The sequence below is a fragment of the Colias eurytheme genome, chromosome 18 (genome assembly GCF_061535395.1).
Source record: "Colias eurytheme isolate Ceu_HAF_F1 chromosome 18, ilColEury1 Martin Lab GWU primary, whole genome shotgun sequence".
Classification (NCBI taxonomy): domain Eukaryota; kingdom Metazoa; phylum Arthropoda; class Insecta; order Lepidoptera; family Pieridae; genus Colias; species Colias eurytheme.
This window is the reverse complement of record NC_142997.1, coordinates 2,080,036-2,095,633: the sequence shown is the minus strand read 5'-3', so window position 1 is coordinate 2,095,633 and position 15,598 is coordinate 2,080,036. Positions and strand designations below refer to the sequence as shown.

The 15,598-nt window shown below is 34.8% G+C and overlaps 2 protein-coding genes across 3 annotated transcripts in view; both read right to left on the bottom strand.

The window, feature by feature from the left end:
* The window catches only part of KrT95D (phosphofurin acidic cluster sorting protein KrT95D), a 125,479-nt gene that overhangs the window by 93,618 nt on the left and 16,263 nt on the right, over nt 1-15,598 (bottom strand). The gene's annotated exons all lie outside the window — the stretch shown is intronic.
* On the bottom strand, nt 1,968-6,019 carry LOC149900457 (uncharacterized). The gene is made up of 3 exons (XM_090112674.1): nt 4,214-6,019; nt 3,593-3,691; nt 1,968-3,448 (listed from the first exon to the last, which is right to left on the bottom strand). The coding sequence occupies exons 1-3, from the start codon at nt 5,601-5,603 to the stop codon at nt 1,968-1,970; spliced, it is 2,970 nt and encodes a 989-aa protein (XP_089968800.1). The 5' UTR covers nt 5,604-6,019.

The window sequence follows — 15,598 nt, the reverse complement described above, 5'->3', positions numbered from 1 at the left end:
TTATGTATTTGTTGTTGAACTATTTTTTCTTCATGTGAAACGTTATTTAAGGCTATCACGAACTCATTGGTATATGTGGGACATACCCGGAACATAAAGCAAGCCAAATTGTAATATATCATTATTCGAACCCTCACGAAACCCATGTGGCCTTTACCAGCCTGTCCCATAAAACAATACATGTCAGCCGAGCGCATTATACAACGCATTTCAACGTCATACTCGAGGCATTCAAACGTCGCAGCACCGAGCAATTATTAATCCTGCAGTCAAATGAATTTATCGATTTCCCGTTCTACCTATTATGGTTGTATCTACCGCGAGTCATTGACTCCTCGCCGCAGCATCATCTAGGGAGAAAAAACTGCGCATTTATTACGGAGACAACAAAAGGCAGCATCCATTGTCGACAGTGCGAATCACCCGGCTAACGGGCTTTTGTTATTGACCTAATGTACTGTCTGTGTTGTGCCACGATTAATGTAATGTATAAACGTGATGAAAGATGTTTTTGGACGGCTATATTTCCTACGTATGTTGTTTTTGGACGGCTATATTTGATTCTTATAAGAACATTTGATACAAGCAGAAAAGCATATAGGTTCGCAAAAGGTCAATCAACGTAGTATAGGTAAAAGACAGTTTCTACGATTATGTACTACCTATGTAGTTAAAATGTCACAAATACGAATTCACACTAGAATTGTAGCCATCTTCCTACAATGTAAGTTGTAACTATCGTACAAAATTTTCCCGTCTACACGTGTCCAGAAACAGACAAATGCTTATCACGAAACCAAGGATACTTCACTTGTTATAATAAAATCCCAGTAACACAATGAGTTGCAGCACGCCAACTGGCATTCCTTATAAATACACCAGAATCAAGATAAGGTACAGCGACGGACAGCTTTATAAGTTCCTTGGGGTCAAGTGAATAACTATGGTATGAGTAACATAATATTTAAAACAAATTTTCATTCCATTATGTGGTGTGTGAATGTCGGTACATACATACCTAGTCAGATAGAGAGTTAATAACATAAAAAAACTACGTAATCTTTAAAGACATTAGGTATATAGATTAGGTATGTAGAATTTGAAAAACTGTTAAGTCATCTAAATTACGCACTTTGGAGATAAGATACCTATACCGATAACATATCAGTATCTATCACATTCACACATAATCCACACTAAATTTAAACTACCCTAATTTCCCACACCCATCTACACAAACTCGAGAGCCATTTATCGCAAAACCCCACATTAGGTACGGCTGCATATTGTCACTTGTCAGACATCAGGCACATTATCCCGTGGGAGGCGATATACTGACACATCAAACGAGCATACACACACTGATGAACCGTGCAAATCGTTGATTGAACCGTTGATGTACAACATTAGGCTGGACTGCACTTTGCTAACGTTACGAAAGTAAAGTACCTTATAAAGAGAAAATTCTGTACGTAAGGCCATAAATAACTACGGGACTTATAGTCTATAGACTAGCGATGCCAGAGCTGGTCAATTTTGGCTCACTATTGTGCTAGCTACTAGATATTAATCTATGCTATTGTGAATATTTTTATCCTACATCTAGAATAGGATACATCTAGATACCGAGGTTGTGGCGCAAATTTATGAGCGATAAAACTTTTATGATAAATAAATAAATAAAAACTTTAAAAAAAGGTTTGTTTTGTTGATTTTAATCGTAATACATGTGGGGATGGTGTAAATAAAAACGCCAAATTAGCCCAATCAGTTTAATTCCCAGACACCGAACAAAAATACATTTTTAACAATCCTCCATTTCTTTTCGTACCGAGCCACAAAGTCAAGTCATAGATAAACATCAATCTACAGACAACATATCCACAGAGTAAATAATAGAAAAACACAGACTAAAAATAAAGCTAATTATGAAATACATCTTAATATCTTATCCTATTCCCACACGGTCATCCTGCAGAATCATCTGTCCCAGATGAGTCAACAGTCGCTACCCATGGCTTCATCATATCAGCTGAGCTTGAGGTTCTCAGAGGTCCTTCACCCTGACCTATCTTCCTTAAATTATAACGTTCATTTCTCTTCTTCTCAATAACTTCATACGGGCCGAGGTATTTTGGATAAAGTTTATAACCTTGTACAAATTGTGTCCTTTTAATCGCTACTAAATCACCTACTTCGTAATTATTCGACTTCTTCCTCTTTTTATTATAATTTTTAATATTTTCATCGTTATTCAAACATCTTTGCAATTTACTAATATGTTTATACCATTTCGTAGGGTCGTCTGATGATAATTTGCTTAAAACTTCAATAATAATTCTATGTATTCTCTCAACTTGACCATTTCCTCTCGGTTGACCAGTTGTGATCGTATGATGCATAATTCCTTCTTCTTCGCAGTATTCTTTAAACATGTTGGATGTAAACGAAGTGTTGCGGTCGCTTATGATTCGTTGCGGCGAGCCAAACGTCTGTTTTTGAATGTTTAATTTATCTATTACTTCATTGGTGGATAGCGTCTTTGTCGGATAAATCCATGTAAACTTTGTGAATCCATCTACAACGGTAAGAATGTATTTATAATTTTTATTGGTGGATGTCAACGGTCCTAGATGATCAATATGGTAAGTAGACAATGGTAAATCACCTTTATCTATTACATGTAGAAATCCCTCCTTCTTTCCTCTTTTATTTGCATTAAGTATACATTCCACGCAATTATCAATGTTTGTTTTAATCTTTTCCTTTAAATTCTCTATATAATAATTTCTATTTATTAACTCCTCAGTTTTAACACAACCAAAATGTCCGTTTTCATGATGTTTTCTTATAATTTCATTTTGCATTTTCTTAGGTACAACCATTAATTTATTTCCATCCTTAATCTTCCATAACATTCCATTCTCTAAAACATAATCATCATAAGATTCCTTTTCTAATACTTTCTTTATTAGTTTTATTTGCAGATCATCATCTTGAGCTCTTCGCAAACGTGCTGCGGTATCAGTAAGTACAATTATATTCTTTATAGGCTGTCGGCTGAGAGCATCTGCATGTTTCATCCTTGCTGCAGGCCGATGTTCAATCGTGTAGTCATATTCTTCAAGTAAGAGTGCCCAGCGAGCTACTCTAGGAGGTAAGTCCTTTTTCTGCAATGTCATAGTCAAGGCGGAGCAGTCTGTAACAATTTTAAATTTAATACCTAGTAAGTATACTCTGAACTTTTTAACAGCTTCAACAATAGCTAATATTTCTAAATAATAACTGTGATACTTTTTTTCAGTAGCGGATGTCTTCTTGCTCATGTAGTAAACGGGATGCATCTTATTATCTGTTAAACTCCTTTGCAATAATACAGCACCATATCCTTCAGCACTTGCATCTGTGTGTAGTTCTGTTTCTAAATTCGGATCATAAATCTTCAAGACTGGAGATTGACATAAAATTAACTTTAATTTCTGAAATGCTTTTTCACAGTCTAAGTTAAAATTAAAAACAGTACCTTTCTTTAGTAGATCGGTCAGAGGTTTTGCTATTAATGAATAATCCTTTATAAATTTTCTAAAATAACCTGTTAGTCCGAGGAAACTTTGAAGTGACTTCATATTGTTAGGAGTCTGAAAACGTTCTACAGCGGCAATTTTCTCCACTGAAGGTTTAATTTCACCTTCTGAAACAATATAACCCAAGTAATTAATACTTTTTTGCATAAAATAACATTTATCCCAGTTAAATAATAAACCATACTCTTCAGCTCTGTCAAATACTCTTTGTAAATTAACAAATCCTTCCTCTGCAGATTGAAATGGTAAAATGAGATCGTCAAGATATGATAGAACAATACCATCCATAATAAGATCCTGAAAAATGTCATTAATAAATCTCTGAAAAACAGAAGGAGCAGTGCATAAGCCAAAAGGCATCTTAATAAATTCATATTGACCTCGTGGTGTTACAAATGATGTATACTTCTGACTATTAATATGAACATTCACATGTAAAAATCCATTTTTTAAATCAAGCGAGGTAAACATTTTAGCATAAGTTAATCTGTCTAATTGATCTTCAATGAGTGGTAGTGGATATCTTTCTTTAATAATTTTCTTATTCAATTTCCTGTAATCAACGCACAATCTATAGTTTCCATTCTTCTTTTTTGCAAGCACAATTGGACTAGCATAATCAGACTTACTTGTTTTTATTATTCCTTCATCAAGCCATTCTTTAATCTGTTTGTCAACAATGTTAAGCTCCAAAGGTGACAATCGTCGTGGATTCTGATAAACTGGTACATCATCGGTTAATAATATTTTAAGTTTTACATTTGATTCTTTAGTACATCTTTTGGGGTTATATTCTTTTATAATATTCTGTATTTTATTCTTATATTCTTTGTTTTCAATATTTGTGATATCTTCATTTTCATTCTCTAGCATTGTAAGGTGTAATATTCTTGTTGCAGTGATAGTTCCAGCCTTAAAATTGATTTCTACTTCTTTCAGTACAGGATTTCCTAATATAATGTTGACAGGGATAGCGCCATCATCAACAACATAAAATAAAGTTTCAAAATAACAATCATCAATTTCAATTTTTGCTGTGAAAGATCCTTTTGTATAAATTTCCTTTTCAGCTATTCCAGTTAAAGTCTCTGTGGTTCCTGAACTATAAGATAACAATTTTTCACCTTGAATCTTCCTAAAATAAGACATAATTATTAAATTAGCATCGCTTCCGGTATCAATCAGGGCTTCTACATCAATATTGTTTATTTTCAGCATCTTAAAAGGTCTCACATCAATATTATTCTTAGTTGACATAATTTCCAAACTCTTCTTTATACTTTTAGAACATTCAGTTGATTTATGGCCAAACAAGTTGCATTTAAAACATTTAATGCCTTTAGTACAATTAGGCGACTCATGATCTAAATCTCCACAATTGAAACATCTCTTTACTCTTAATGTTTTTTGAATTTTCATGCCAATGGACTTTGATACTGAATTACTTTGAATCTTATTAGGTGAATAATATGATTTTTTCTTAATTTCTGAATAAATGTCTAACTTCTTTCTGAATTCTTTAATGTTACAAGCGCCATATAAAATATTTTTGTTGGACTCACTGTCTTTAATACCGTCGATGACATATTCCATCAGGGCTTCATCTTCAACATTCCCAAGTACTGCAAGTTCCTTCATATGTAAAAAATATTGCTGATGAGTCTCATTCATCTTCATCCGGCGTGTTGAAAGTCTCTTGTGAACAGTTGCACTGTTCAACTTCTTACCAAATTCCTCGCGGAGCTCAGACTTAAGTGTATCCCACGTGGTGGTCCCACTTAGTGAACGTAAAAATAGCTTGGCGGTCCCCGTGAGGAGCCGCTTCGAAAATATGAGTTTTTCTAATTCGCCCCATTGCATTAGAGAGGAAACGTCTTCAAATTCTCTTATGAAAGCCTCGACGCCATAAGCATCATCACCCGAAAATGGCGTCATTGATTTCTCTAAATCAGTAAAGCTAATACGCGGCGATGGTTCACCATAATCATCATCATCCTTTAATAGTCGTTTCGGCGGCATGTTGAATAATGTAAATAATAAGTTTTATATAGTCTTCAAGTCGTAATCGTATAATCATAAGCTTCTTTAAATCTTAGTCTTCTTAGTTCATAGGTAATTCGTAAAGTCTTAATCTGGTTTAATCAGCGGCATCATAATCTTCCATTTATTTTCTTTATTCCACCATCCCGGACGAGCCCCCAAATTATGTGGGGATGGTGTAAATAAAAACGCCAAATTAGCCCAATCAGTTTAATTCCCAGACACCGAACAAAAATACATTTTTAACAATCCTCCATTTCTTTTCGTACCGAGCCACAAAGTCAAGTCATAGATAAACATCAATCTACAGACAACATATCCACAGAGTAAATAATAGAAAAACACAGACTAAAAATAAAGCTAATTATGAAATACATCTTAATATCTTATCCTATTCCCACATACATAATAGTAAAAACTGCAGTAAGTACATAACAACTGCATAGTTTTAATTACAGACATCTCGCGTCTTCACTTATGGACCCTATAAAAGAAACCTATGCTAAAAACACACAGCAAATATTATGACGTCAATCCATTAAGAAACTCGCAAATATAAGAACAATGTAACACGCATAGATGCAAATCATACAGACAGCTAATTAAATATTTAAATTGACACGCATTTGCATACAAATTAATTTCCATTTACTTAAACATGGACCTAAAATTAAAACAATTGTGATAATAATTACTTAACAACATTAATTTGTAAACTGTGCGTATTTAAAATTTAAATTTACCTACTTAAAAGTTTTCAATAAGGTCGATTTTGTTTAAATTTATTATGTCAATTACACGTACACCTGAAACCCCTTTTATGGTGGTGAGACATTTACCTATGAGTGTAATTTTGTTATAGATATGCGGGTATGTGCATATTTTACACACAAAAATATGACGTAACAACTACGTAAAGGCTGTGGTAAAAGGGGCCACTTTCGCATGAAACTTTATTCTATTCTTAACTAAACAAGACATTCTTTGTATAAGACTATTTTACGAAATTCACCGTTTTACAAATTTACAAGTGGGCAGTACGGAACGGCCGGTGAAAGCGTCACTAAGTGAAACGCAGGATGTCACAAAATAGGTTCGTTTCGACGGCGAGTGACTAAAGTTATTTCAACTTCGTATAATATAATTATTTATTAAAATCTACACCGAAACAAATTTTATCTCAATAAATGTACATTATTTTAGATATAAGTCACACAATATAATAAGGATTACGGGGAAAAGATAATCGGGTAAGTCTGAGAATCGGCCAACATCTATTTTTCATATGTACCACGGGCGAAGCCGGGGCGGACCGCTAGTTCAATATAAAATTTGAAAAAGTAGCCCCCCGTACACTTGTTTAATGAACTAAAATGAATAGAAAATTCAAAAAACATTATTCTGCGTTATTAATTATTGACAGCATGATGATAAATAGTTAACCAAAACCAACAATTCATTTTGAATAAAAAAATTCAAACATAAACATTATATTACGACACATAAAAACATAACATTGAATTCGCGAAATCAAATTCCACTTATCAATTAAAGCACGCGTGATAACACTATAGTATCAGCTGATAAGAGATAAAACAAACGGCATTGCATGAATCTATTACATTAACGTAAGTATATAAATAAAACTAAATCGTTCGAGTGCTAATTTTGTCGCACCTCATGTGGCGCCCGGAACACAAATACGTGAGACATGGTGTTTATATCTGTTTGCATTATATTTATTTACCTTTACATATGACGAAAAGTTTCACAAGGTAATACTTCATATAAGTTTTGTGTACAAAGCGAGCTACCGTGCTGGTTCTTTCCCCGTTCCCGATAGTATTAAAAGCGAATGAACATTTGTAGAGTACATTTATTGTACTTACTCACTTATTAGTTTTAAAGAGATAAAATGTGTATTGACGACTGGAATAAAGGAATTGATTAGGAAGAGTATTTCTTCTATAGGCTTATGTATACGGGCCCCACTCACAAATACATTGTATACTGTATAGAGTATACATTAGACGCCATATAGACAATTTTATACACTGTATGACGTCATATAAACAATTGGTAGCTTACGAGCCGCTAACATAATATGTTTACTTCAACCCGCATCCGGGCCGGCCTGTTTACTTTACAAAACTAGCCAGCGCATGCGACTACACCCGTGATTCATCTAAAAATATTTAAGATTGTAAACAACAAAGTTGGTGAAAGTTTATAAACATAGCTATATTTAAATGAGCTATTCAAAAATAAATAACCGGTTATAAACAAGTTGAAAACTAATGGCCGACGTTTATAGGCTTTGATTGATTGGCGAGTGGCAACATACAAACGAAAACATAATAAAAAAGGAGAACATGGAAAAATACCCTAAAATAGTGAAGGAACTCAGTTTCGTGGGTATAATAATTTATAATATAACCTTTCGGTGTCAATCTAATAAAGACCATGGCCTTAGTAAAGTGCATGATATTCGCTACGTGGGGTTAAATAATACATATATACAATGAATAAATCGCATTCTAAATTTCACGAATATATCAAATAATAAACGTAACATTCTAACCTTTCTATGCAAAGCTCATGTATGATTCATCATGCAATAATTAACAGCTATATACACGTGATACAGTTTAAAACATTGTATTTACAAAACAGGTTCATTGGTAAAAGAGGCGTGTTGATATTAATTATCCGGGTTTATACGTTATTAACCAAAACATCTGTATAAACTTACATTCTAAACATTTCCCTAAATCAACTGAAATATTAAGAACCCGGCGGAGGCCGCTCGCAACTGCAATTCGAAGCGAAGTCAAAATACGCTCGAATATTGTTGTCTCTGTTGCACAATTCCCGCCGGCCCCACGCTTGAATGCGACAGCACGACGACCGATGAAAATTTGTGATTAATTTGAATGTGTGCCGTAATACCAAAAATGATGAATGAAAACTCGATGCTTTTCCAATTTTTTTTGCATATTGTGTAACTTAACAATATAAGCCATGTTTCGAATTACATTATATTAAGAATATTGCCGTTTTTAATACAGAATTGATGAGTAGAAAACATATCATTAAACACTTGACCGTAATTTGAAGCTTACTTATTGAGAAGGTACCTAGCTTTTTCCGCCTATTTTCCCTCTCTTTCTCGTTGTATATATGCTATCTCTCTCGCACACGGCACACCTCCCACCAGGTGGCGCGGCCGGCGCACGATAATGTGCAGGCGCTTGATCTTCTTCATTGGCGTCTAGCTTCCGCCGCGAGAAGGTTGTCTACAAGACTACAACCTTGGTGCTATTAAGTATTAAGTATTGCTTAAAGCAAGTGCTAAAAGTGTTAAAAAGTGTATCCCGTCGGATCGGTACAGTGAGTTATTTTTACATCTATTCTAATAATATTTTACTTAAAAATGAGTAAAAATCTTTAAAGTCAACGGTATAATCGTTGGACTTTATTTAAAATGCTGAGGTTTTTAATGAATCCTTCAGCAATAGTTTATTTTTCAATATGCTTAAATACTTAATAGCATGAATAAAGATATTTAAAATTAACGATACAACCGTTACATTTTACTTGAAATAGTAACTTTTCTTTTGAAATATTTCATTATGCAATATGTACTAATTAATATTTGAATTTTTAATACTGTGAGTAAAGCTATTTTAACGGTGTTACCGTTCGGCTTTACTCGAATCGTTAATATTACTTTTGTGATTATTTGATATTACTAGATATATCAAATACCCTCTCTTGTATATAGATATTTTTAATATTTTATTTCATTTTTAATAATGTGTTTTTATTACAAGGGTACAAGTGAATTTTTCGTGGAAAAATTACAATTAATACTTAGTATGGATATGAGCCAACTCAAAGCTTTACAGGCATACAATCCATTGCTACGACTTTATTACATTGTCGTTATCGCTAGGAACGGTTCGGAATTCCTATCATAGTTTATTACTAAAAATTATCGAACGAGATGAGTCAGCTCCAAGAAGTCACGACATGTCAGAACACGTTGTGATATTATTTTATAAATCGTACGGGAGTTACCGCTCAACTGAATAATGATGGAATTCGCTCATGTATAGTAGATACGTACCATGAATGTTCCACACATTCAAAACTATCCGTAGTCTATACGTGTCCTTTTATGAGTATTATTCTGATCCGTTTTTATGTGAAAATAGACATATTACACACGGCTAATTTGATTGAAAATTACGTTTCCTATGTTCAAATGATGCAACTTTTTTGTTAAAACGAGTAAGTACCAAAAATTTTACAATTAAATTCTTTGGTTTACTGAACTTGTGCTGAAAGGGTTATCGTATAATAATTATCGAGATATCTTAATATAATTAATTAGATTTAGATACACTTATTTCAAAGGATTTACAATTCACTTCTAACGTTTTAGAATAATATTATAAACTTGTACACCTTGACAAAAAGTAAAAAATTGCGGGTGAGTGGAGATTATTTTGTGCAATTAAATATTATAACGTCCTACGACGGTATGGTTGCGTTCGTAAGGAATGTTAACGGATATAAAGCAACTAAATGTTACATCGATTGCATGAACAAAAATAAATATGAATCGAAGTTCATTTTAAAATTTAGTGAATTGATTTGAATTATGAATTTATTAAATGTCGCTAACATTGGAAAATAAGTTAAAGGACCTTGTTAATTGCTATATTATTTAAATGATTATTTACTGCTATTTTTATATTAGCACTAAGGTGTATTCTTGCTCGAAGCAGAATACATAAATGTGGCCACTACTCCTCGCAGGGGTTAGCCAGGTCAAATTCACCCTCGCAGGGTGTCTCTTAAGCATTTTTTGGCAGGCCCTACTTATTTCTAGTTACAAACATCCCTCGCGCAGCTGTCGCTCGCAGGGAAATGGTGCAAATATATATCGGCCCTCGCGGGGCTTTGATTACAATCGTCCCTCACGGAAAAGATGGTGCGAATATATATCAGCCCTCGCGGGGCTTTGATTACAACCGTCCCTCATGGAGAAATGGTGCAAATATATATCAGCCCTCGCGGGGCTTTGATTACAACAGTACCTCACGGAGACATGGTGCAAATATATATCAGCCTTCGCGGGGCTTTGATAACAACCGTCCCCACGGGGAAATGGTGCAAATATATATCAGCCCTCGCGGGGCTTTAATGGCGATTGGTGCAAATATACAAAGGATTGATCATTAAAATGATCATAGATATTTGCTTTTGTCAACGAGGACCCACGAAAGAAGTTTTGGATATGACCGTATCGGATCTTCACTCTTCTAAGGTAGGTAGAAAAAGGTTTTGAAATCTACTTCACAGTGGGCAGTATAGTAAATGACCTAATAAATACAATAAAGGTTAGATACGTCAAATAATGGGCGCATGAAATTGATACTTCGTATCCTAAAAGTTTACGCTTCAGGAATCAGGAAACCACCATTGGTTTACCAATTATGGAAATTGGAATTGAACAAATTGTATTTACCAATGCAAAGCCTAATCACAACAAAGGAAGGCGAGTCGGATCAAATATCATCTCGCAGATGATTTGTGGCGGTGGTTTCGAGGATTGTCACCAAGCCTTGTGTCAACGGTATGTTTGGTATCGTAATTAAATGGCACTAGCCGACCAATTTTCATATACAAACATCGGAAGAGATTTTTTAATCGCAAAGCGATTGAATGTAACAAATGACGATTGATTACGTATAGTTGACCTCTCATAGGCCTATTTTAGTTGCCCGGTCTTGTAGGCAATTTATTTGACTCGTTTTTCAACCCATTTGACCTCATTATTGCACCCATGAGACTTTTCTTCGGGGCTCAAACAATAAATCGCTGAGGGATTAGGATAATCGTTTGTTAGACAAGTTTTTTGTCATCCCACCAGGATTATTATATTGTATAATAAAGTTATATACAACTATTAACGTAAAACGTTTAAGTACTCAACGAATGCTGAGAATACTGACTGTTGAGTTACATAGGATAGAGGATAAATAACGGAAAGTCAATCTTTCCAAACAAAAGCCTCTTATTATTAGATATTACTTGGAACCCCTACCCTTAACGAGAAAGCTCTGCCAAATGACTTCTCATTTCTTTGCTTTGAGGGGGGGGGGGGGGGGGCAATAAATGAAATGTACAGGCTATACGGCTTTTAAAATATAAGTCTGGTAATCGAACTAAACCTTGCTGGTTTAGTTCTTGCTATATCGCTATCCGTGCCTGCTTCTCGTGTTTACGGGTGAATTAAGTTTATCAATAGTCATAAATGCAATGCTATTCAGAGGATATACTGCATTTAAAACATGACAAAGTCTGGTAAGCGAACTAAACTTTGCTAGTTTAGTTCTTGCTATATCGCTGTCCGTGGCTGCCTCGCGTGTTTACGGATGAATAAAGTAATGTCCTGTCTTCGCATCCACAGCTAACTGTCCTATACTGTCATAATCTTAACACAGATTCATTCGACATAGCTCCCCACGAGCTCAGTTCTTCATTTTTGCACTCGCACAACTGTGGACAACACAAGAGCAATGCCTCCATTGGTAGCAGTCACAATCAAGGGATAACTAACCTTAGGCTAGCCATATTACGGATGTTGGAACAACCGACTATATTCAGGGCAATTTTCTTTGTTCAGTGTAACGTTTAGACTGTCGTAGCATTCCTACGGAACAAAGATGGGATCAGATCTGCATCCTTAATGCAGTTAATCGAAAGGAGATACTTTCAGACGACGATAGTATTCAAAACCCACCATATTCCTTAACATAATAATGCATAGTTAAGCTTATAATCTCTCTTGCCATTATGTCAGTTAGAGACCTGAACGACGCGATAGAGTACCGCTATTTCAGTAGTAGTAACACCTAGAAGGGTGAAGGTATTCTGGAAAGCGGAACTGAAGGCCCGGTCAGCAGCATCAGCCACCTAATAGACAGTGTTCAGTGCTGCACCACTATAATCTGCAAAATGACTCTGACGGTATGAAAATGTGGAGTACATTTTCAAAATATCAAATGATATAGTTGGAATAAAAATCCTATTTGCCTCCGTCTATCCAAAAGACATACGGAGTAGCTAGTAGCAGTTGGTTGAATTAGAATAAAGTAACTATAGTTAAAATCCTTTGTTACTGACTGGATAAATTTGGCTCTTTTCCTATCTGACGTTCATATAGCTGTTGACTGCCTAGTGTTGTGCACAAACACTATTATTATAAACTAGCGGTCCGCCCCGGCTTCGCTCGTGGTACTTACGTTTTCTCTACATAAAAACCATCCTCGTACTTCAAGGAATATAAAAAGAATTATCGAAATCGGTTCAGCCGTTCTCGAGTTATGCGCTTACCAACACATTTTGCGATTCATTTTTATATAAGTATAAGAATAAGAAGATAAGTCACGTTATGTAGTCCCGAGGCTTTCGGTATATAAGTTCTGATGTAAATCATAATTATATCTTAAAACCGAATTGATTAAAAGTAACGTACTTGGCTGTAGTAATTGCAGTTTTGGGACACAGATAAGCTCCTTATCATTTTAGTCTCTTAAGTTCAGTATATTTGTTTCCAGTACAGAGTTTATGACCTATCAGTTTTAAATAAATAATTCATGCATTGTACTGAAAGTACTAGCCATGTTTAGATTATGATTGGTGGCGTTGGCTCTAAACATTAATAGATACCGCACGGTTTGGTTGGATGTTAAAAATCTGTATTATAATTAAAACCGTTTACCTGTTTTGATATTTTATTGCCTTATTCAAGGGGTGACCTTTTAAATTTATTTCTGACCCCAAAAGTAAGGACCAAGTTCTCTTCTTGTCCGCTTGTAGCAGGTTGGGTTAAAACTGTGTGAGTTGAGACAGGTGGTAATTCTATGTTAAGATGATTCAATTGTGCTTCTACAGAGTTCTAATTGAATAAATAAAGGTTTGAGTTTGAGGTATTTTTGCCTCGTCGGGATCAGCTGTTGCTTCATTTTGTAAGTAACATCTAAATGCGTAATTGAAAGTCGTTACTGGCGCTTTCGCAGATTTACGCTAAAGATAGTGAAAATTGTAGTAACTTTAACTTTTCAAGCCCAAAAGGTTAACTAAGGTACGCTTGAACCAATCTCATAAGTTCTAATACTTTTAATCATTATGATTAACTTTTTGGTTCTTATTTGATTAACTTTTCATCTGGGATTGTTAATATAAATAATATAAAAATTTGTGTGATTTATTGGTATACTATCTGCACACCTTACTCTTTCAAATAAAGAAATAAGTAATTACTTATGTACCTATTCAAATTCACATTGGCGTCCATATATTGTACACCAGGTGGGTAACAAACAGGTCTCAATAAGTAAGCTTCAAATTACGGTCAAGTGTTTAATAGCTGTGTTTTACCTGAAAATAAAACACATATTAAATACTTACCTATATTTGAAGCTTACACTTAACGTCCACCTGTTGAGGATTTCGACTCAATGAAGAAGATCAAGCGCCTGCACATTATCGTGCGCCGGCCGCGCCACCTGGTGGGAGGTGTGCCGTGTGCGAGAGAGATAGCATATATACAACGAGAAAGAGAGGGAAAATAGGCGGAAAAAGCTAGGTACCTTCTCAATAAGTAAGCTTCAAATATAGGTAAGTATTTAATATGTGTTTTATTTTCAGGTAAAACACAGCTATTTATACTTTAAAAATGTGAGAAATACAAATTGTTTACAATTCGTTGTATTTAAGTATTTTGCAATAAAAATCATTTGGGAACCTAGATAAATACTGTCTTATTCCGAATAACAGCACAATAAAGTGGAAATATGCTCAAACTGAAAATGATTTTGGTATTACGTTTGTATGGAAAAATTGTCGTCCGCCGGCCCCTTAACAAAATGAGTTATGTAGAATCTCTTCAAGTAACAATTCTCTTAAATAATACCCGCAGACAAAATATTCCGACATACAAAATTACGCTCAATATTTTGCACGGTGACACAAATGAAATTTAAGCCTTTAATTTAATTCATGGGCAAATCAAACTTTTAAATCTAGAAAAAGTGAATTATAAACTAATCTAGAAAAATTATACTCATAACCGATACTAATGCAATTCGTGCAAATTACGCTTAAAAATAATCTTTATATTTCTACCAATAAATACGATTAGATTATCTGTATATGATGATCACATAAGTTACCTACTTCTATCGTAAAACACAACGCAACGTCTTGCACAGATAAAGGAAAAATTGCTACAAGCATAAAACTAGGTTTGTTCGGAGCCCTGGAAGAGCGAGTACGACTCGCACATAGTCGGTTTCATTTTGAATTTGGTTGATAGAACAAAACGCTCTCTCGTTCCTTATTCAATGACGTCACCCAGGATCCGCTGCCGCCGCATTGTAGCGAGCACAACAGATTTCGGATGTGTCAGTTATACGAAATTGCCTCCAATTACACTCGTGGGGGACATGTTGTGACGTCATCAATTAGCGTGTCCTTCTGCGGGCCATGCACGCTGTTGGGTTACGACGATTTGTCAAGTGCGTTGACATTGATGCGTGTTGTTATATTTTGGAGGAGAATTCAATAATTAACTCGATGTCCGTACTACATAGAACAGTATATAAGCTTATACAGGGTGTACCAAAAAGTAGTGATGAACGGAAGCTGAGAGGTAGAGGACCTAGAGGGCTATCCGAATCACCCCCATGTATGTTATGCGATTTTTCGTATTTTCGGAGTTATGACGTTTTTTTTCAATTTTTCACCTATCGCCGAGTACGATGATATTTTCACTCATGCTGACGTCAATGATTGCGGAAGATGCTTGATTTTTTTTGTGTGCTAAGCTGAAAGATAGGCCAATTCAGTATGGTAACATTTACTATCGTTAGATCTTTGAATGGAATAAAAAAAAGAAT